The following is a 24066-nucleotide window of genomic DNA, read 5'->3' as shown; positions in this document are numbered from 1 at the left end:
TTTTAGAGACGTACATTTCAGTAATTTGCAACAAAAGTACTGATCGGATTCCCACCAAACGCACAAAAGCACGCTTTCTGACCCAAGCCCCTGCTCCTGGCTTCCTGCCGCTCATTTGGTGCAAATCCGTCCAGCCGTTCGGGCTGTAGCCGGGTGCAACGTTTTTGCCCATGCAGTCTATGGAAAAAAACACGTTTTTGTGCCCCCCCTATGACTTTTCTCCCCCCCTACCGCCCTGCACGAAACCTCACCCAACTTGGCGAAAAAATTCAGAGCCGGCCATATACTTTTTTTTGCAAAGTTTGGTGAGGATTCCTCCAAGGGGAGCGAATTTCTAAGCCGCCGAAAAAGTGCTCTTCCTAGGAGTTTAGCAACTTAACCAGAACTACACACCCGCTACCGCGGGTCATGTAATATATATAATGCAAAGCACTTCATGCTGGCCATGGTTCAAGTTCTGTTCATCGCTCATTCCATTTTACCGACTATGGAAGAAAGCTCATGACTGCCAGTACAATAGACAATGCAGTGAATTACTTGCCCTTTGCTCCTTTATGAAACGGAATAGTAGGACTCGGATTTGCTTACAGATTTACAATCGTTTTCAAGCAGCAAGTGCTAAATATGGAATACCTATTGTCTTGTCTTTACAAATATGTAAGCCATGTTGCGATTTCAATTAAAATCCTCATTACAGCTTGCACATCAGAAGAAAGACTTGCTTAGTACCCGTCCCAATAATACTTGACGTTGAGTAAATTCTTGTGCTTAATGAAAGCGAGTTGCACTTTGAAAGACCAACCTTTTTATCGTAAAAGAACTACTTCGAAACAAAACTGCATTACACAATTTCTCCATTCAAATTCAATTTGCTTCTGGTAAATGTTCTAAATGCAGCGTGAATTGCTTGCCATTTGTGAATTTAGTTCAGCTCCAAATTTGTAACTGAAATTACATATGCAAAAAAGGCAGCACCTCACATTTTTGATTTTGGTGGTGCAAAGTGCCACCGCATTGTTGAAATCCATGCTCCAGAGAAAGTGGGGTGGAATCCAAATGTCTGGTTGGCGTGGCAATTGGCAACACTCATACATTTGTCAACTCTGCTTGGCTTATATTGTTAAAAAAGCCCTGGTTAGTGGATATGGCAGAAGGAGACCAGAAATAACAATGGATAGTTCTGATGCAAGAAAAGACATACGTGGCTCGCTCATTTGGGGCGGTGATTGTTGTTTTCCTGACTAATCCGGACCCTCGTGGCCCGAGGCAACCCAATGTGAGAGGGTGAGGCATATGTCTGGCAGCATAGACCTATGCAGGAAGAAATGCCTGTGCTTTGGGAAACAAGTGCTCTGCTCTTGAACACCAAGCAGTTTGCCTTTGTCCACATGGGAGGTTAGCTCAGCGGCTACACGCTCGCCTTGCAAACGAGGTGACGCGGAGCAACACAGGTTCGATACCCGGGTCCGCGCTTAGAAACCTTTGGGTATTAAGCGTTTTATAAATAACCAATTATAATATTACAATACATAGCAGGACCGGTGCTCCATTAGTATGCACGCTTCGCTTAAGGAGATTAAGCGAGGGACTGAGTGCGCATTACATGCTCAGAACATATGCATGCTTAAATCTACCAAGGATCTAATTAACAATTTAACATTCTGGGGTTCAGGTAAGTTCCTACAATGCTCTTTGATTGTATGTAAAGTTACTAAGCCTTAATATTTAATAATTAAATTAAGTTACTACCCAAATAGTTACTAAACCTTTCTCATATGGATTTATTTACTGAACAATTTGATTATTTATGTACTGACTTTTGTACTTGTCACGGATGCACAATTCTCCGACTTCTAGTCTTTATTACTCGCTTCAAACCAGAGACCAGTCTCTAAGCGCCGGTCTGGAATTCGAACCTGTGTTGCTCTGTGTTGTCTTGCTTCCAAGACCAACGCGCTGCACCTGAGCGATCCACTCGGCCTGCAGTTTCTACTGTGCAAACTTTGCTGTTAGTGTCTCCCACTGACGATCACTGTACACTTTCACTTTATTTAGAAGAGGAAGTAAACTAGGCAACTATAAAACCACTCTGCAAAGAGCCCTTCACTTATCGCAGTTATCAGCGACATAACATTTCCCTGGTGGGAATTTGTGTTATTTCTTTATTTTTATATTTTTATTTATTGCTTATTTATTTTTTTTCTTTTGGTCCTTTGTTGTCCATTAGCAGACGTAACATAACAAGAGATTTATAACCTGGAGAGGGATGGGTGCAGAACCACTGACAAAGTATAATGTTATCATAAGACAACCAGTGTCAATTAGCACACCACGAAGACCACTACCAATTTGCTTGTATCTTTTAGCCATCGGATGAATAGAGATCCTCCCTTGCATACCCTTAAAATTGCCATGCTTATCTTTTCAAATGTGCAAACCTAGTACTTGCGGACAAGTGACATTACTACACATAGTACATAGACCCCTCTACTGCAGTCTACAGACTAGTCTTTGTACAAGGTTTACTACTGATATAGTTCTCAAAGCACATATTTGCAGACTTGTTTGGGATTACTGGCTATGAAGAGCCCAGGTCTTTACTGCATACTTACCTATAAATGTAAAATGCAATAAACTGCTAATACCAAAACTATTTGCTTTGCCAATGCTTCTTTTGCTTTATTGCAGGGCACTTTCAGAGGTCTACCAGCGTTCCAGAACATGTATATACACAAAACTATGTCGAGAAGGATAGCAGAACTTTCCTTTCACAGGGCATGCATAGCTATATCAGCATGAAGGTAAGCGCAATCTTGCTTGCATCTAAACTTTATGAAAATGCTCATGCTTCAGATGACTGGATAGTTTTGCCATTAAAGAACACATACAATATAATTTGGTAGACGTAGTTCGATTTGCCAGTTTGGAGGTTCTTTGAAATGTGTCTTCAAAAAGCAAGTCCTCATGCTAATCTGATGTCTTCTACAGAAGAACCCTATTTAGTTTACTGGTTAAGAGCCAATATGACAAGTATCTTACATTTGTAAGATGTGAATGAAAAACGTATTATCGAAGATGCTTCACATTGATCAGTACCTACTGATTTCAGGTCAATGTGGATTAACGTTTAGATAATGTGGTGATACGTATCAATTTGGGATGACCAAAGCACCAATGTAGAACAGGATATGTCCAATTAGGTTTTAAGTACAGGTTGATGAAAACGAATTGGAAATGAAGGTGACTCGCTAGCCTTTTCTGCCTGGGCTGTTAAGAGGATGCACAGTTGCGGGATTGACAAATTCTATGAAATGGAAATTCTCTCAATACTTTTAAGTCAACAACTGGAACGAGAAGTTGTCTTGGAACCCTAATTTTACAGGAGCATATTTTTTTTTTTTGCAGGTACAAATATAAAAGCCTGAATGCAATAAGTCAATTTGTGGAAGAACCAGATTTTATAGATGCGTACTTTAAAGAAAAAGTGATGGACCATAACGTTCCCAGGTTTTAGCAGACTTGGCTGGTGTTGGATAAAATCGGTGCTGAAATAAGATTATGATGTGAGAATTTCTTTACTCGTATCTTTTTAAAGATTAGAGTAAAATAAAAAATGTTTAGGGATTAAATAATCCCAGTGGGAGTATTTTATGAGCAAGCAAAAATGTAAAATTAGTGCTTTCGTAATACATTTTCTTTGCACTTAGATATTCATGCTTCATTAAAAGTTACGTTTTACCGCGTTGGATCAGGCAGTAATAAGAGTTTCTTCTTGTGACTCTAAGTGTAGTGCTGGTCCACACCAATCAAGGGTCTGTATGGGTGAAAGTAGGGGTCTGCAGGCTCCTGCATTTCTGTTTCCAAGTTTTTTATTGCGTGTAATTTATTCCCCATTTGTAGTTATAGGGGGCTCTTTTTTTCGAATGTAACATTTTTGACAGGTGGGAACGCCCCTTGGTTTTCCTTATTCCTGCCCCCTTTTGATATGTTTGATTTCTTTTTGATATGGAATTTGATATCAATTTTTGATATCAAAATGTTTTGATATCTAATTTTATATCGATTTGATGTCAATTTTATATAAACGGCTATACAAAGTTTTTGTGTAATTGTATGGTTTGATATAAAGTGTATATCAAAATGTTTTTAACATGGGCGAGCGCATGTGCGCTGTTGCTTGGTTGAGGGCAAAGTGAGGTGTGAGTCGTTAGATGGCGAGTGTTGGGGTTTAGTGACGCGCCAATGACGTGGGAGTGGGTGGTGCTGCGTGTGAGAGACTTTATAGAGATGGAATATAAAGCTATGCAGACTGGGAGACGTCACGCGGTGCTAAGGGTTTTATGAATATAAATCTAGGCATGGTAAATGACGTCATGACTTGAATGGGGTTTCATAGAGTTTGAATATAATTCTAGGGGGATTGCCAACATGATTTTATATGGATTTGATATAATTTAACAACACTTACAGCTGATGTTTTTTTAATATCGGATATTTTTCTGACTTTTATATCAAATTATTATCGTCCTTTTTATATCCCAATACATTTTTGGATATCAAACTTTCTCTATCAAGATAATACCTTTATATAATGTTAATATAACATTTGATTGACATTTGATTGAAAGGGCCGGTTTAATATTGCAATGGTGACACAGGGAGGGTTGGACAACCCAAATATATACCGCTCTGCGCTGGGCTGGAAAACAGTGCTTTTTGAGCTTTTCAGGGACTATGCCGGAAGCAGCTATTATGAATATCTATGGCGACTGGCGAACACCCACAGGAAGTCCCATGGATTTCCTGGTGTACGAAGGGATGGAGGATGCTCGGGATCTAATGGCTGGCTATGAACCCGAACTTTTGGGACAATGACGAGGCTGTTTTGGAGCAACAATTTGCGGTCGACGCAAACCCTGAAGATGAGGACTGCGTAGCTACGGTGATGTCGGTGGACGCACCAATAACGACTGGGACCGCTTCCAGCCCTCGGGCGAACCAGACTACGGCAGAGACTATTAATAATTATTGCGTTTGCTGTTCCAGCTGGTTTGAAACCCCAGGGTCTTTTGAAAGTAGCCTGTGTAAGGCCGGTCTATCACTGCTGGAGACCGATGGCCTTAAAGACAATGCCACTATTCAATCAGTTTGTTGTTCAAAACAAATTGAAAGCCTGGCGAATATCAATCTGTGCAATGATTGTATTGTGCTAAAGAAGATCGGCATGGACATGCAGACCCCTCTTTGCGCTGATATTCGTGCCACCCAGGGGATTATGGCCATCGTAATGGGGGCGTTTTTAAAACAACACTTTTACAGGTGATGCTACAGACATAAAATTAATGATCCAAAGCAGGATGCTCACGAGTGTTTGGAAAAAGCTTGTTCGGGTAATACGCTCCGTAAAATGTTATGTTGACCGCATTATAGACTGACACAACCGCTGATGCTGATAAGTATCGGTGCAGGGACTGAGCGATGCATATCTAAAACATGGGTTATTGAATCAGCGAATAACCCGCTTTTGAAAATGAAGCAGTTTAGTCGCATTTGTCCGATGCGTGCTAGAAACGTCATTGAAAAAAACAGTTCCCAACTGGGTGGGGGTCAAATATATATATATAAATGGAGTTTAACACGAGCGCTTAACGAAGCAGCGGCATACAATGTGGTTGTGTGGTATTCGCAGGTGTTATTTTAATGTGAATATATTTTGAATAAAATTTACGCTTTTTAAATGCGAATATAAAAACGGACTGTCTTTGTGTTGAGTTGTTACGGGGAGACTTGTCCTGCCTGAAGCTGTCAAAAATGCATTATGATGGAGGTGTCGGCGGTTATGGCGGGGTTGACAGCCTGTATTGTAAAATGCGAGCTGATGGTGAGAAGGTGTCACGGGGGGGGGGGGGGGGGGAGGGCTGTTAAGAAGTGGCTTTCAGGGGAGGAGACCTATGCATTGCATAAGCATGGCCAGAAACATTTTAAACTGCCAACGACCATCGTATGTGACGTCAATCAACAATGGCAGGTAGATGTTATGGCTTTGAGCCAGTGCTGTGAAGACAGCAATGGTTTCCCCTATATTCTAGCAGTCATCGACGTTCTATCAAAATACGCCTATGTTGGGGCTTTGAAGAAAAAGACGGCGTACAGCGTAGCATAGCAGTGGCTTTTATGCGCATATTTAACAACGGAAAGTCCCCTCTAAACAACAGACGGATGCTGGTAAAGAGTTTTTAAATAAATTGCTGCAAAAACTTCTGAAGCAGCACGGTGTACACCGCTTTGTAACTAACTCTGAAGTTAGTAGAACGTTTTATACGCACCTTTAAAACCCGACTCTGGCGCTTTTTTTTTTTTTTAACAGCTAAAAACATCCACAGATATGTAGATGTAGTACCCGCATTTATAAATGTGTATAACACGCATCATTTGATCTAAAAATGTACCGGCGTGTGTAACACTGCAGAATTCCCTGACTGTCTGGAAAAAAACTGAACGCCAAAAGACTTTTTAAAAAGACAAGATAGACCCCTATAAAAGGGGATCATGTGTGGATCTCTAAACACAAGGACGTCTGCACAAAGGGGTATTATATATAGATTCACCGATTATTTGGGGGAGGGTGTGTGTTTTCATTTTTTATTTTTTTTGAAGGATGAGATCCAAAAAACCAGCAGCACATTTATAGAATCGAAAAAAACATAAAAATTAAAGGTTGTCTAGCCAAAAAATAATAGTTAAATTGCTGGGATGGCCGGACAAATTCAACAATTGGGTACCCGCCGGATCCCTAGAGACCACGGCACGTAGCTGCAGTCAAAATGGATTCTGCATCTTTTGATATCATGCTTCCCAGCAACGCTTCAGTCGAGACATTTCCAGGGAACAAAATATCCAACTTCACTGTGAAGCTGGCCAAACCCGTAAATATGGAGGGTCGATGGATGGTTGTGCTCACTGAGGTTCAGTATGTCTGATTGTGGGACACATTAGCCCCGAGTAGGGATGTAACGGTATACCGTTAAAGATACCGTGAACCACTTAATTGAACAATAATAACCGTCACATTGTTTATACCGTTCATACCGTTAAGTGTGCTTTTCAATCTGATTTGTAAAGGCTGCAGTAAGCAAGTGCTGCGCAGACTTGGTCTTGCACTGTTGGATCTGCCGTCTGCCAAGTAGTTTCAGTTGGAGCAGTTTTTAATGCCATTCCATAAACCACACGTGCCTGACACAAAATCAATGTGTTAGCAATAGGAAGAATAGATACAGTGCCAAGAAGGAAAAGGGTTTACTTTGGGGTGGCGGCTTTGGGGTTTATATATTTATAATGGATAATGTTCTCTAAACAAATGGCAATGGGGGATTTCCCTGGTTCTATCATTGAATTTACATATAATAAGTCACACTGCGAAATTCACTCATCTGTCGGTATTCCCTGCTGCCACACCAAAGGGTAACATGTCTGTGATTTCTGAAAACCTTTTGGCCCGCAAGTAAACTAAAGGCTGTAACGTAAAGAGAGAGAGAGAGAGTGTGAGTGAGTGTGTGTGTGTGCCCACAAGCGTATACTACCATCAGCCTCCATTGATCTGTGGCATGCAGGTTATCAAGATGGCAACATGTTCATCTTCACCAGTAGCGGAGCAAAAAGTCTAAATGACCACTTAAGAAAAGCTATTTAGTTTGCTTTGCCAGTTGCAGCAGGGCCCCCTCCCCCTCTCCACACGTGTGTTTGTGTTTGGTGGAAGCAAGTAATTTCAGTGGAAAGTATGTTGAAAAGCCCAATTCTGGCCCTGGGTGCATGGTTTTGCTTGTGATGATAAATCTGTCAATGTATGACCTTTTAGAAAATATTTGTTAAGATTAGTTAACTCCACCTGCTATACCGCGATAACCATGATATACCGTCATTGGGCAAGAAGGTTATCATACCGTCATAAAACTAATACCGTGACACCCCTAGCCCCGAGGTAAGCTATGTTTATCATAAAACGAATAAACACTCCCCGGCTTTGGCCGGGTGGATTTCCTGACGGACATTACCCAAATATTCACAAACTTGTCAGTCCTCAACAATGCCGTAGCATGCCTACCAGAATATGAGAACTCAACGCTACATCTAGACCCGCACCAGCGGAACATTTTTCTACAGGGCTTAGACCCATTTGTTAGTTTTTCAACAACTGGGAGACTGCGCAGTATATTGGGAACTGTGCAAAACATTGGAGGTAAAGAACTGTGGGACAAAACCTACACCGATATTTAAAAAAAATGTAATTGCTTTATAGATACATGGTGTAGTATCAAAGGGTGTGGGACAGCTACACCCCACTGCTTGGAACCGTGGAGATTAAAGGAAACGACAACAATATTGTGAACATTCAATACAGCAAACCAGAGTATGTCCCCATGTAAAAACCACTTTGACACCATCAACATACAGCTAAGAGACGATCTGGAGCAGTTTGAATCATTTTAAATCTGGAAGCGGTTGTACTTCAGACCACTCGGGCTAAAAGACTAATAAAAGTAGTGCTATAATGGCTTTGGTGAAGAACTATAGAGACCCAAGGGCTTACATGGAATATTACATTAACCAAGCTGGTTAGGGCGTTCAACCGTATTTTTAGATGCGCAATGCCCTTTTTCCGGTGCGGCTTTGAATTGGTTAAACCACATGTGAAAACGGTGGCCGGCAATATTGCAAAGGACATTATGGGAAGCGTGACGAAGGCTGTTGCTGAGCGGCTAGCCAGACAGAAAAATGAAAGTCAGGACAGGTCGGGGCATGTTGCGCAGTCCACCAGGACCCAACGGGAAAATCAGATCAAAGCCCTGTTGTGCACCAATGCATTGAAAGAAGAAACGTGTAATTCCTAAAAGACACAAGGGCGGTGATATTTTATAAAGAACAATGGCTTTACTACACAGAGCATCGGGGAGTGTGTAAAATCTGATCTAGATCGCTTTAGCTTGCCCCCAACCCAGACCAGCATCGACAACCATTTCTTTATCGAGGTCTCGCCGCTGGCGGCTGTCACCGCTAGCCCCCATAGAGTATGAGGTTCGACCAATATGGATCTGGATTTGAGCAATACGCTGCTACATCTAATCTGTAAAATAACAAAGGCTGATGGAACCAACATCGCTGGTACAGCGCGATTGGGCACGATTGCATACAAAATAGCCAGCATGTTCAATAAGGTGGACGTGATGCTCGGCAATCAACTGATAACGCAGAGCGATAACATGTATGCCTACCGGGCCTATATAGAGAGCCTGTTAAATTACAGCAGCGATGTCCTGGACAAAACACAGTCGAACGGTCGCTTTTACCGCAATAACGCAGGGCATTTTGACTGCACCACTCTGGACGGTGATAAGAAGGGATTCGAGAAAAGAGCTGATCATGCCAGGACCAGCAGAGTATTTGATTTACTAGGCCACCTACACTCTGACCTATTCTTTCAGGATAAAATAATGATTATCAGCGTTTATCTTAAAATGAAACTATCCAGAAACACGGATGCTTTCTGCCTAATGAGTGGGGACGCCGAGCAATACAAACTAGTCGTCAGATCGGCCAGCATATTCATTAAGCGTGTAAGCGTCTCGCTAACTGTTAGACTGGCGCATGCAGAGGCGCTCCAGATAGCTAACATGAAATACCCTGTGGAGTGAGTTGCTCTAAAAATCTTCAGCATTCCACTGGTAGCCGCAGTACCAGTCAAGACAACCTGTTTCAATGGCAGCTCCCTAAAATAATAATCACAGGGATTGTTGACACTACGCCCCTTAATGGGGCATACGAAAAAATACCCCTTAGAGTTCAATCACTGTAACATGGACTATGCAGTGCTGCACAAGGACAGTGTTTCAATCCCCTCCAAGCGTATACCCCCCAACCTTGGACTTCAAACATAATCAGAGAATAGATGGGGGTGGTGGCTGCCACAGGGAAATGCATGCGCAATGTGCCGGTTTCATTTACACTCAACGAATATGCTCTGGGCTATACCCTACTGGCGTGATCGGTCTTCGGTCAAAGGCATCAGCAGGGCATTTCAACCTCGCTGAGATGGTTTGAAAGAAACCTAACTGCCACACATTCGCAGCTAGTGTGGAGCGTTTTCGATGGCCTTCTTGAGATCAATGCGTAGAGAAAGTGACTTTTTGATATTTAATGGGCACTCTGTAGATGAGAGGATTTCTGCGCAAGCATAGACATGCACGAAAAACATTTCACGGTGTTGTATGCCAGTGATACCTGTCCCTGCTGTCTACTCAGTAATCACCCTGTAAGCCTGGCGGTGAACACCAACCTGCAGGACCGGGGTGGAACACCCTGGATAGCTCTTTGGCTGGAGGGCGGTGTGTTAATGGTGTTTGACAGTTTGGCGCACTTCCCGCATCACCCCATATACAGCAGAGTTTTAACAGACTATGTACGAAGCATTGCAAAGTATTCACGCTATATTGCTGTACCGATTCAAGACGCTAAAGCCATGATCTGCGCGGTCAACACTGTATATTCTTCACGACTCAAATGTCAGAATGGGATTGCTGTCAGCTGTTTTGAAAATGTATTCTAGCAACCCCATGCAAAACGATCAAATGGTGACCAGATTTGTTAAGACACCGCTACAAAATATGCATAGAGTTCTCAAATTGTTTAGTGTGTCAAATGTAAATGTGTATAGTCTATATACTGATACATGTGTCAATAAAATAGCTTTTTAAACCATGCAGCGCTTGTTATTATACATACTAGATAATATAATGAGCAACCAGTCATGTTTATGAGTTGAAAACATTTATTAATAAAGACATATTTAATAGTGCAGGAAAGATTTTATAGCAGGATAGAATGGTGATTACTATCTGATAACCCGCATTACTCTGATAACCATATGGGCCTGTCGCGGCCTTGTCTGAGTCTAGATGTTTCAGAGACACGCATGCCGGAGGCGGCGAAAGAATCCATAAACCAACTTCTATTCCACCCTCTTTTGGGGTTTGATGAGCAGGGGCTGCTTATGGCTGTGCTTAACGGATGTGTTGTTGGCGAAGAGTTGCGGGAGCCGCTCCAGAAGGTGGCATTGGGTGCCATTACCCACGACCAAAGTCGATATATTTAAACCAGCCACCACCTGCATAAACTTGTTCCATCCGATAGGGGCATTTATTGTAGAAGTGGGGTGTCTGTTTGTAACACTTCGTACTAGAATGTGCATGTTCGAACCCCTTACAACCCGGCCTTTATAAACTCTCCCATATCGGTCCACGCACCCACGTCCTTTGCAAGTTTCATCTTATATAGCAATAGTTCCGCGTTAGGTTTAGAGCGCTGGCTAAGCATGTTTAACACACCAGCCACAACCAAATCTGTCCCAGAAGGTTGCCTCGCACCACTAGGTTCTGTGTGCAGCATGTAAACAAAGTTAGTTGGTTTTTCTCTGCGTTGCAGTGTCGGGTATGGTTTAAGTATTTGTGCAGAATATTTGAAAACAGTCTCTTTATCATGCGCCGATCGAGACGCATGTTAGCAACTTTTCAGATGTTCCAATCCAACTGACGCTTGTCCACGAGATAGATTTTATGGGTGTGTTCCATTATTGCCCTCCGAGCAAGCTGGTGAATAGTGGTAGGGCTATGCCTATGAACCCACCGGCCTGCAAGACCACTTTTCTTTTAGCCCTTAGCGATATTTGCTTATTGCAGTTTCTTGATGACCTTTTTTCTTTTTCAACACACTTATTTGACAGTGTTAGGGGGATGTATCCCTTTAAAGTGTTCTGAGCAATCTCTGCAATAGCTGCCACCAGATCGTCTGAGGCAGTGGCTAGAATGGCCTTACCTTGTTGAGGAGTGGCATATCCAAGCATTTTCAATAGCACACTGTTTCTTCGTATGCGTGTTGGCCTGGTGAAAGCGCAACGGGGTACTGATGAGATATTTTGCTTAATGTGTTTTTTAGATGTCATGCTCAGGATATAAACAGCGGGTAACCCTAGCGGAAATAGATAGGTGCGCAATCTATAATCCTCTAGAGTGGTTGTTTTTAAATCAACCAGGGGATATCCGTAGGGCTTACTGGTCGCATCTTCAAAAGCTTCCATGAAAAAATGTATTGTGGTTGGATACATCTGGCGGGCTATTACGGCTAGTTGCTGTTTTTATCCCAGGGGTTTTAAGTAACACTATATAGCGAGCGTTTAGTGTTATCTGTTACTCTTCCCCTTGTTAGATACGTTTTACACAATGTAACATATGCTCAGATTGTGGTGATGGGACTATTGAGTAAAGGCCTTTTCTAGTTCGGCATTCTGATCCCCATTGGCCATCAAATCCTCTACTATAATCGTATTCACCACACTCGCCGGTAATAAACTATCGTCGTTGAGACTCTCCGGCATCCCTTCTACAAATCAAAGGTGTTTAAACTGCTGTTGCAGGGTGTTGTACACAGGTTGCCAGCAGATGTAAAACCAAATAATATTGTCAGGGGCATGTGATATCAGTGTGGGTGTTTTCTAAAAGTGTTTGACAAAATAACTCTTGCCGCAGCTAGAAGGGCCTGCTAGCACACTTGTAGTATCCATAATGACAAATACTTGTGCGTTAGCAAAGCATGCACAGATATCCAAGTATGAGCCTCTCGGCGAGTTTAAATCACATCGAATGGCATGCCTTTCAGGCTTCTAAAGGTTGATAAAACAAACATTACTATGGCTGCGTACTTCTACTCAGCATTTAAGTGCCATGTCGAAACTTGAACCGACTTTAAAATAAAGTTGTAAATAAAAAAACAGAATGCATTATACATCTTGAAAACTGTATAAAACACATAAAATATATATTGTACACAACATAGCTTTAGAAGTTATAATGAAACATTCGGCATATAGCGCCCCAGTCCAGCACACCTGTAATAAAACATTGTTTGCATTTGCCAGGCATTCCATGGCGACGGTTTTCACAAGTAAGCGAAGAATTTGGGGTGTTGGTGCCATGGGCCCCTTTGGATGAAGCAAAAAATCTCCATGTTACAGGGCCCCCAGACACTTCTCAGGCCCCAATGGGTGAACCAGAAACTACTTTCATCCTAGGGGATCCCCCCCCCTGACATTCCTTGTGGCCTCCCTTGGGATGAATAAAAACAGTGCTTCACCCTCTGTGGCGTCGGTTGTCAAAACTCTGTGAGCATTGTTGTGGTAGCAGCAGCTCCTCCGGCGTACATCCCTTGGTGGTGATGAAGCAATTGGAGCCACGCAGACCCAAGGGGGCCCAGTGTTGAATTTACAAAAGAACTCTTCAGTGCCTATTCCACAGACACTCCAATGGGCGTAGCAAACACACCAGACCCAAGCAGGTCTAGTGTTGAATTTACAAAAGAACTCTGCAGCGTTGGTATCCCCAAATCACACGACCCTTGCTGATGCTCTACCAAAAGAGGGTACTGCTTTAGAGTGTCATTGAAACATTCCAAATGTGTTGCTCCATGCAGAACAGCCCCGTCCCAGCACCCTTAAAAGCCCCATTAGAAACTCCTTCTCTGCATCAAGGGGCCTGGAGCTCTTACCTCAACTTTCCTTTTATACGGTATCGGGTAATATTATCCCTACCAAAAATATCACTGTATATATGGTGTCAGGAACGGCCATAGGCGATACTTTTAGTGGGGATAATAGTAGGGTTTTTTGGTTGCGGGGGTGTCCCCCGCAGGTTCCATGCCTTAATATTGCCCCAATAATATGGCAATATTTTAGTATGGCGATATTTTTGTGGGGATATTAACACATGGAACCTTTAACACACTGCAGCAGAGAGCATCAACCTTCCATCTTACAACTTCTACTCTGATTCCCCTTCCCTTTTTAGGAGTCATTGCCATCTGGCTAGCTCCAGGGCTACTGGAGCATGCTCGTTCCCATTTCTCTTTCAGTCTCCTTTTCTTCCATTATAGACTTGGAATCTAGCACTGCCTTCTTTCCTAAGCTAGCAGGGGGATTAAAAGGGCTGGGACCCACTTGGATGCAGTTGGAACCAAAATGCTGCCTTTGGTAATGTGCTGTACTGTACCTCGTGGATCTGGGGTTCATGCTTCTTGGGCCTAATTTGCCTCTAAATTATACCAGCTCATCCTCCTTGGTCTCCCTGGTAGGTGCTCAGGAATCCTGGCTTACACCTACCAACACGTTATCCATGATGGGCTTTCTTCTTCTGACCTGCTAATCTCTCATACCCCTCAACCCCCTTGTCCGCATGGAACAGGCATAGGGACTGGCATTATCTATCATTCGTCTGAGTTCTAGCCCCTCTCCCTCACCTACCTACCCTTGTTTTGCTTCCTTTTTCTTATCCTTTACCATCCTCTTAGTTCTCTTCTCACCTTCTATGATCTAGACTATTTTCTGTCAACTATGCCTCGTACTACTTTTCCCTTTCTCTTCCTTGGGTATTTCAATCTCAACCGCCTCATTTTGTCCTTTCCCTTATTGATTCCTACCATCTCTCTCAACTTTTTACCCCCGTCTCACACTTAAGGCATATCTCTTGATCTCCTTGTTTCTTTTTTTTCTAATACTAGGTTCACAGCTCTTTCCCTAGATCTGTCTGATCATGTTTTGCTTTCTTTTCCACCAGACCTTCTGTCTTCTCTGACTTCTGTTTCTAGATCTGACATTTTTTCGAGTCGACCTGCTGTCGTTCTACCCCTCCTCTTTTCGCTGCCCTTTGTTCTGTTCTTCCCTTATCCCTTTGTCTTCTACTCTCTGATTCACAGATAATTTCATCTCTTAAATCTACAATCTCTGTCTGATACTCTTCACGCCAATGTTTTGGCCTGTCTTTCTGCAGTCCAACATTTGATACATACTCACTTTATTCACTTGAATCCTGAAAAACCGAGTTTCTATTCTTTCCAGCCCTTATGCTCTCTCCTTCTGCCTGGCCATTTGGTATTGCGTTTTCACCTGCTCTTCTCCCATTTTCTCCCACCGCTAGAAATCCTGGTGTCGTTCGATTCCTCTTTTTTAGATATTACCCAAATTGTTTGTTTACAATTGTTCGAATGACACAATTGTTCGAATAATGGGGGTCCTAATTGACCTTCTGTACAATTGACCGCATGGTCATTTTAATATATATTATGGGTTGGGTTGGTGTAATAATAATATAAGGGGATTGGGAGGGGGTTAGGGTTGCATTGGGTGGGAGGCTGTGGGCGGTTTCCCCCTGCATATATATCCTAATTGACAGTTTAAATTCGGTCAATTGTGCAGAAGGTCAATTGTTATTCAAACAATTGACATTCGAACAATTCGTATACAACCCTTTTTTTAAATGTATTTTTTTTTGGCTCCATTTTGTACTACTGCTTGCATCGATCATTAAGCACCTCTATAATAATCGTTGGGCTCATCCTTCGCTTCCTTTTCACACAACTAAACTGCTCATTTTTTCTCTAATCTTTTCCTGACTGGACTATTGTTCTTCACTCCTAGTTGGTCGCCCTGCTTCTCACCTTGCCCTTCTCTGTTAGGTCTTCAGTTATGCTATTCGGCTCATGTTTTCCTTACACACTCGGGCTTCTATCGCCTCACTGTCATTCTGCCTCCCTCCTCTCTTGTAATAACCATCTTTTTATTTTGTTTTCTCTGTACTGTCTACAAATGCATCCATGGCCTTGCTCCATCTTCTCTCCCTTTTTAAAAAAAAAAAATGTTTTATGTTCCCTCCCGCTCCTTCCACTCTGAGCATATCTTCTTACTGTCCCAAAATCCTCATGTGCCTTATCTCTTTTCTACTCTTTCTCCCTTGCAGCTGTACTGTGGAACGTTCTCCCACTCCCGTCCATGCTGCCACTTAATCTCTTCTGTACTCTTAAAATAATTTACTTTCCGCATCACCTAATGCTTGAAAAGTTTATTGCTACATGACCTTGATTAATTTTCATTTATTGTACTGTTTTATGAAAATGATTGTGCAGCGCTTTGGCGGTTATAGAAATTCAACTAATACAAATATACAGGTGTGTGTTTGTAGATCAGTGTGAAATCCTTTAGCAAATATTTTGCATTGCTCCATCCCAGAGGGCAGGCTATGTTAAGGGGGCCCTTCTGGGTGAAATATTTTCTCCTGCCTCACCCAATTCCCTTTTTCGATTTACACTAGTGGCTGGAATCCAAACAGTTTTCCTTCCTAGGTATTAATACCTAATGTAGATGTAGTGCCCAAACACCTAAAAGGGCATCTCAGACACTACCCTTTTCACAACTCCAACTCTTCCCATGAGGTTGTCTTTGTTCCTGGCTTCACTCCGGGCCCTCTTGCATTGGAATATGGTGCCTTTTAGAAGAGTCCAGGTGGCCTTTTCCATCTTTTGGATTTAGAAGTAAATTGGGGTTTGGGTACTTGCATCGCACTACCTCAGGCTTGAACCTCTGCAATTTTGTGCATCTACCCCCCTCCAGGGGCTCCCCCCCCATTACCCCACTGCGATTTGCGACATCTGACTTCGCTACGTTGACAACTACCCCTTGAATCCAACTGCATTGATTCAATGCGCTGTCCCACCCCAACACCTCCACACTCACAGGAGTCTGCAACCTTAATTTTAGCCATCTCGATGATTGAACTCCAAATCCTAGGTAGCATAGCCAATGGTGGAGTATCATGGGATTTGTAGTCCAAAACATCTGGAGAGCTGCAGGTTGCACACCCCTGCCCAAGCACCTTGCAAGAGCTAAACTGCTCCTGATTAGCCTGGGTGTCGTGGTGGCCAAAACATCTGAGCACTGAAATCTATTTTGTGATTTTTTTTTAAAAGCCAAAATGGGGAATATAGGTTAAGTAATTTTGGGGGAAAGTGGGGGGGAAGAATAATGGGGGTGTATGTAATTCAGGAGATCAGATCATTAAGATTTTCAACTTGTGCAACAAACCGAATATTCCTATCTGGACACAAATTTATTTAGAAAATGTATTTAGCTGAAGTAGATTAGATTGATGAGATGGACTTGTTAGAAGATGGACTACAGAAGACTTGCTCGCAGTGAGCCCCTGTTCAATAATACCTTTTTGTATAGGCAGTTGGGCATAAGAGGTAAAGCTTCGGACGCCCACTTTTTTTCAGCCTGTTAGCTGAAGGGGTACGCTTGTTTGTACTCGATGAGACCTGGTCGGCCAATACTTGGTCAGTTGGTTGTATTTGTAATTGGGGGAGGGAAAGGAGGGCATTTTATCGATTACTCTAAATCGATGCAGGGTGGTGCACGCAGCCATTGTAGTTTTTTTCAAACACCCAATAAATGCATGGTTTAATTTCTTTTCTAACAAGTTTAGTGTTTGTATTAAGGTAGTCTAGTAATTCTTATGATTTGTGTACTTGTTGTGGTGGAATTGTGCTTTGGTTGTTGGAGGGGTTGGGGGGTGTGATTTGGTGTTCAAAACTTTTAGATTCTCGGGATGTGCTTGCGTGGTTCTCGACTTTGCCAAATTATAATTAGGAATGTTCTTTTATAACACGCTAAATACCAGAGATTTGTTTCGATTCGCGGGATCAGGATTCAAACCTGTTTTGCGTTGCGTTGTCTTGCTTCCAAGACCAACACATTGCCCTTGAGCTATCCCCCCCTCACAAAAGCCATTTTTTCTCCTAATGCAACTCTTGGGGAGTCTGGGGGGTAAGATGGTTGTGTAGGAGCTCCTCCTAGTAGGAGGCAAAGGATTCCTCCATCATGGTTGAGGAGGGTAGGAACCTGATAGTTTGTGGGTGCCAGTCCCCTGACCAGGCTCACTTGGCAATACCAGTCCTCTGAGTTGGTGAGGGAGGCTGAGGCGTTGGGGCGGAGGATGCATGGCCGTCTGGTCTGAAGACCGGCTAGTAGCACAGAGGCAGTGGGGGCAGCGTCTCTTGTGTGCTTCCCCACAAAGGCTGGGGAAGTCATAGCCTAGTGCACGTCTCCATGGAGGTGGGGCCCGAGGAGGGGCAGGACGACATGCGCCTCGTGTGAGTAGGGAATAGCGCCAGCAAGCACCCTGGAGGGAAAGTGGGGTTGGTGTTAAGGAGGAAGTGGCCTCCACCCAGCAGGGCAATGGTGATATGTAGAATGAGGGTGAAGGTCCATCCAGAGGAGGCTTGGGGTGGGTGGGGTTGAATACCAACCTGTGGATGAGCTGAAGCAGCTAATGGAACTACTTGAGTAAGGGGAGAAGGAGCAGGAAGAGGGAGCCGAGGAAAGTCTCCTGTGCCTGCCATGAAGGAGGGGCAAGTTGAGTTCTGGAGGATCACTGGGGAGCAGAGACCTCTACCATCTTGCAAAGCCTACATGGCTGTGATTGTGAGACTATTTTGTCCTCCCACCAGGGAACACTGTATAGGGGGCAGCCAAGGGTTTTCTTTTGCTGCACGTTTGATGGCTGTGGTAAGAGGATCATGGTAGGACGATCATGTTAGACCCCCAAAGGCATAGGGGGATAAAACAAGATTGTGCGAAGAAAACCTGCTCGAGTCTTGACCAGCGAAGGGTCTTGTTTGTGGAATCAGTGCAGTAGAGGTAATGGCTTCAGGAACCATGGTTGATGCTGGACTCGCCAGGGAATAGGATGAAAGGACCAAAAGAAGGCAGGGACCCACTAAAGGAGGCTAGAAGAGGTAGCAATGAAGCCTGGAGAGTAAGGAATGGCCAGGAACCAGCAGAGAACAGTGAAGCGGCATGGGAAAAATAGCGACTTGGCAAACGTAAAAGCTTGTGACTCACCAACTTACCTTTGGCTCAGATATGAGCTGATTCCATCCAGAGCCTCCTTGACGTATGGAATGACTTCATGAACGTGCATCCCTGCCAGCGCTGCATCGAGACATTCCTGTGCACCATGTTGACTTGGGTGTATGCAGCCTCCAGCGCTACCATAGATACCAGGGCACTGGGCTGCGACGGCGAGTCCTGACACCACCACCCAACCCCCTCCTGCAGTTGTGAGCAGGATGGGAAGGGGTTCTAGCAGTTCCCAGGGCCAGGCTGCAACATGGTGGTGACATTGGAGGCACTGTGCTAAAACACCCATAATCGGAAAGTTGAGCAGGTTTTCCAAAGGTTTCTCCTCTTACCGTTAGCCTTCCAGATCTACGACCCAGGAAGCCTAGAGGCCATTCCCAGGCCTACAGTAGCACAGGACAGCGTCGCCGTCGCCCGCAGGCTCTGAAACAGGCCTGAACTGGCCAGGATGTCGGACCCCTACACGTGCCCCCCCCCCGGTGGGTGGTTGGCTGATGAGGTTCATAAGCGAGTGGGAGAAGATCACCACCGACAGATGGGTGCTGGATACTCTCGCCCAGAGACACACCCTGGAGTTTCACCGCAGGTGTCCGCGGATACCTCCAGTGTCCTGTCAGGAGCAACACATCCCTCAGCTCCTGGAAGAGGTACGGGCCATGCTTTGAAAAGGGGCGATAGAGCGAGTTCCCCTATGACTCTGGGGCACCAGAGTCTATTCCAGATACTTTCTGCTCAGAAAGAAGACCGGAGGCTGAAGGCCCACCCTAGACCTACGACATCTCATCAAGTAAAGTCCCAAAAGTTCAGGATGGTCCTGTTGCAGCACATGCTCAGCCAACTGGAGGAAGGAGACTTCTTGGCGTTGCTGGACCTGGAGGACGCCCATTTCCATGTCCCCATTCACAAGAAGCATCAAATGTTTCTGCGCTGTGCAATGCCAGCACTATCAGTTCAAGGCTCTACATTTCGGATTGAAGTTGGCCCCCAGAGTGTTCCCAAAATGCCTGGCACAGGTGGCGGCACATCTACATCTGCAGGGTATACATGTATACCCATACCTCGATGACAGGCTCATCCGGGCCTACTTGCGGCAGCTGGCCGTCGGACACACAGAGGCGACTGTCCAGCTACTGACGGACCTGTGATTCTCCATTAACTATTTGAAAGTCCTGCTTGACAGTATCGCAGAATGGCTGTTCCTAGGAGCCATACTCAATACGGTGTCCTGACTGGTGTCACCCTCCGAGGAGAGGGTAACGGCCATTCAAGGGAAGGTGTAGCAGCTGTTGTTGAAGACATGCAAAGTGCGAACCATCATGTCATTGCTCGGCATGATGGTGTCCCGCATCTAACTCATCTGGCTCTGCAGGTTACAGATGCAACCTCTTCTGGAGTTCCTGGACACTCGCTGGTTACCGGTGTCCTGAAGCTTTGCAGACAAGATCCTGCTGGATGACGTGCTCCGTCGGGCGATAAGGTGGTGATTCGTCTGCTCCATCGCCCGGTGCACAGGGTTTCAAAACCCTCCATACCAGGAGACTGTCACCACGGACACTTCCCTGGAAGACTGGCGAGCCCACACCGGACGGCTGCATGCCAGAGGTGTCTGGCTGCCAGAGAAGGATCTCCATATCCACAACCTGGAGCTACTGCCAGTGTTCTGAGCCCTAAAGCCATTCCTTGCGTCTCTGAAGGGCAAGGTGGTGAGGATCTTTATGGACAACATCACCACAATGTTCTACCTCAGGAAATGGTGGGGTGTGGGGGGGCTCTCAATCCCCAGCACTCTGCAAGGAAGCGCAGGACTTGTGGTGCTGGGCTTTCGGACGAGAGATGTCCTTGTTCCTCTTCACCTAGCGGGAGTCAAGAACACCATCGCAGACTCCCTCAGCAGGGAATTACGCTCCTGCCACAAGTGGGAACTTCGGCGGGACCAGGTGGACTGCATCCTCGTTATGTGGGGCAGGCCCCAGATCGATCTGTTTGTGATGGCAGCAAACTCCAAATGCCGAAAGTTTGCCCGCAGATTGCACCAACCCGAGGAGCCTGGGGGACGCGTTCTCTTTCCCCTGGGAAGGGCTGTTTCTGTACACCTTTCCTCAGTTGCCTCCCCTGCTATGAGTCATCAACACACTCAGTGCCAATGCCGGATGATGCTCATCAGCGTGGCCGAGGCAGATTTGGTACCTGGAACGTGGCTGCCTGTCAGCTTTGCCTCTAGTTAAGCTGCTGGTGGTTCCAGATCTTCACTGGAGAAGGAGGCGCAATCCTAAATCGCTACCCAGGATCGCTGAACTTGAGGGCTTGGCTCCTGCAGCCCTAGAGTTTGGAGGATTAGTTGCCAGCGGACTGCAGGGAGGTCATTGTAAAAGCCCGAGGGCTGTCAGCTTTTAAGTGCTACAGTCAGAAGTGGAAGCGTTTTGCTATGTGGTGCTGGTCACAGAAGATTACCCCCTTTGAGGTTCACGGCCCCACAGATCCTGCTGTATTTGCTATCCTTGGCCAAGGCCGTACTGGTGCACGCCTCCATCAAGGTGCATCTGGCAGCTATTTATTTTATTTGCATTTATAAAGCGCACAAGAAGCCCAGAGGCATTGTGGCTATCTCCCGCTACACCAGGTCACCAGGAAGGTCTTTGCCTTGGTCCCATTGACTTGTCAAGGAGTTTCTTAAATTACTTTTCAGATCGTTACCACCGGTGAAGGCTCCAGCCCCAGCCTGGGAACTCAACATGGTTCTGACAAGGCTCATGGGGGGGCCCCCTTTGAGCCTCTGCATCAGGCTCCGCTCAAGTTCCTTTCGTGGAAGACTGCTTTCCTAGTGTTCATCACCTCGGCCAGGAGGGTAGTTGAGATCCAGGTCCTATCCTGCAAACAACCATACCGGACTTTCCACAAATAGAGGGCGGTGCTACATACGCACCCCTCCTTCATGCTGAAGGTTCGTCGGAATTCCCCCTCCACGATTCTTTGGTGTTGTTTTTTTCCCAAAACCTTTGTCGCTGGCAGAAAGGGCCTTGCATTCTCTGGATGTTGCTCGTGCCCTGAAGTTCTACATCACATGCACCAAGAGTTTTCGGAAGACTTCACAGCTCTTAGTGAACTTTGGGCCTGTGCACCATGGGAAGGCCTTGTCCACGACTTCCATTTCAAGATGGCTCTCCGGCTGCATCACACACCGTCATTGGTTAGCTAACTGACTGAATCCCAGCCGTCCGAGAGCCCACTCCACCAGAGCGATCGCTGCGACAACAGCGTTCCTGTCTGGTGTGCCCTGCTGGACTTTTGCAGGGCTGCTAGGTGGAGGTCCACTCGCGCCTTCACAAAATTCTACTGCGTTGACAGGGATTCCAGGGAGGAGTCCAGAGTCTGCCAAGCAGTGCTATGCAACCTGTTTGCTTGATGCGAGTCTGTTTCAGGGGTAAGTGTAATTGCTTATGTTGAGCCTTGCCACCCCCTGTGGTTGTGTAATGTTGTACTGCTATGTATTTGTTATTCATGAGCATGTGAATACATGCCAGATCCCATGCTGGAGAAGGAATAAGTTACTTAACTGTAACTGTTCTCCAGCATGGGTCTGTCATGGCTTAACATGCAAACACTCCCTTCAAACCCTCTGTGGCTCTTCTTGGTCATACTGCCACTTTATGTGCTTGCCATATCTGAAGATGGCTGCCAGAGGAGGGTGTTAGGGAGACGACTGTCATTGGATGGGGGCAGTATGACCCAGTGGACAGTGATTGGTTTAAAGGAGAAATACAGTTTGAAAGTGAAATTGTTTTTTCTTTTACCGAGTTTTCCCAGCCTGACGACAGGGAATGTTCATGAGCATGTGAATCCATGGTAGACCCATGCTGGAGAACTGTTACAGGTAAGTAATGTGTTGCTTACACACTTAACTGACATTCACTTGCTGTATTTGATCCTGGGAGTCTGCCATGGCAGCACTGCTCTGACATTTGAACCTAGGGGCAGCTGGAACGGCCCATGACTTAAGGTGGGCAAACCGATTGGGGAATTCTTTCCAAATTGCCCATCACACCCTCATTTAAAGGAACTGCACTTTCCAGCAGAGCGAAAAAAAGGCAGGCTTAGCACAGGTGGCAAGAATCCCATCTGAGATCACTGAAGCTGCTCCATGAACTTCAATCTGTGCTTAGAGCTAAGAACTATGGACTACAATGTGCACAGTCCTACCACATGGAAGACAGAGCAATCGTAAGTCGCCACCGATGCTGCAAATGTTAATGCATAGAATCGCCTTAGCCAGCACCGAGATAGCCTGCCTCCACTGTGTTAGCCTGCCTCCACTGTGTTAGCCTGCCTCCACTGTGTTAGCCTGCCTCCACTGTGTTAGCCTGCCTCCACTGTGTTAGCCTGCCTCCACTGTGTTAGCCTGCCTCCACTGTGTTAGCCTGCCTCCATTGTGATAGCCTGCATCCACTGTGTTAGTTTGCCCCGTGTATCTAACTCACGCCCAGTATGTTCTCCTCGCACCTCCACACCTGCCTATTATGTGCGCTACTAACCCTCATGATCACACTACTCAGCCACAACAGAGTCCACACTCTCGCCCAACATTCACAGAGACGCCCAACTATAATGGACTGTATGCACACTCCCACACCTCTACCACAACTCACGGCACTGACACCAGACGCGAACCTCAGATTAGGCAGACTCAGAGCCCGCACAGCTCCCTTCATACACCAGGCCAATACTGCACACATAACACTCAGAAATTACAGACTCAGCTCACGTACCACGAAAGTTAGTACACCACACTATCAAAGGAACTCTACCTCATACCATAGGAGTAAGTCCACAATCATTATACCCAGCAGTAATCCCTGCGCCCCTACTAACGATAACCACCACACCAATTCCTCGTACCATGCGACCTCAGAACTCCGGCCATATTCCATACAAGTGCGCTCTCCTCAATGTTAGATCCCTCAATGCCCACGCCATAGAAGTACATGACCTACTTACCTCCAATAACTTACACATACTGGCCATTACCGAGACATGGCTTCACCAAGCGTCCGGCCCTGCCATCGCTCTAGCCCTACCTACAGGGTATGCCAGCATCAGACAAGATAGAATGACCAAAACAGGAGGGGGGGTTGCCCTTATACACAAGGAAACCCTACCCATTAGAACCATACCTCATCAAGAGGACGGAAATGTTGACATCCTTTCTATCAAACTAGCACCATCTCCTAACTGTACTATTAATATCCATACTATCTACCGTCCACCTGGCCCCTCCACCA

At 45.2% G+C, this 24066-nt stretch overlaps 1 protein-coding gene across 1 annotated transcript in view; it reads left to right on the top strand.

The window, feature by feature from the left end:
* Positions 1 to 24066, top strand: part of PKP2 (plakophilin 2) — an 810521-nt gene that overhangs the window by 116991 nt on the left and 669464 nt on the right. Inside the window, exon 2 of the mRNA XM_069628098.1 lies at positions 2689 to 2801. Coding sequence (XP_069484199.1) covers positions 2689 to 2801 — 113 coding nt within the window. The remainder of the gene's footprint in view (positions 1 to 2688; positions 2802 to 24066) is intronic.

This window comes from Ambystoma mexicanum, chromosome 12 (genome assembly GCF_040938575.1).
Source record: "Ambystoma mexicanum isolate Mex_15411 chromosome 12, UKY_AmexF1_1, whole genome shotgun sequence".
Lineage (NCBI taxonomy): Eukaryota > Metazoa > Chordata > Amphibia > Caudata > Ambystomatidae > Ambystoma > Ambystoma mexicanum.
This window is presented reverse-complemented; position numbering and strand designations above follow the sequence as displayed.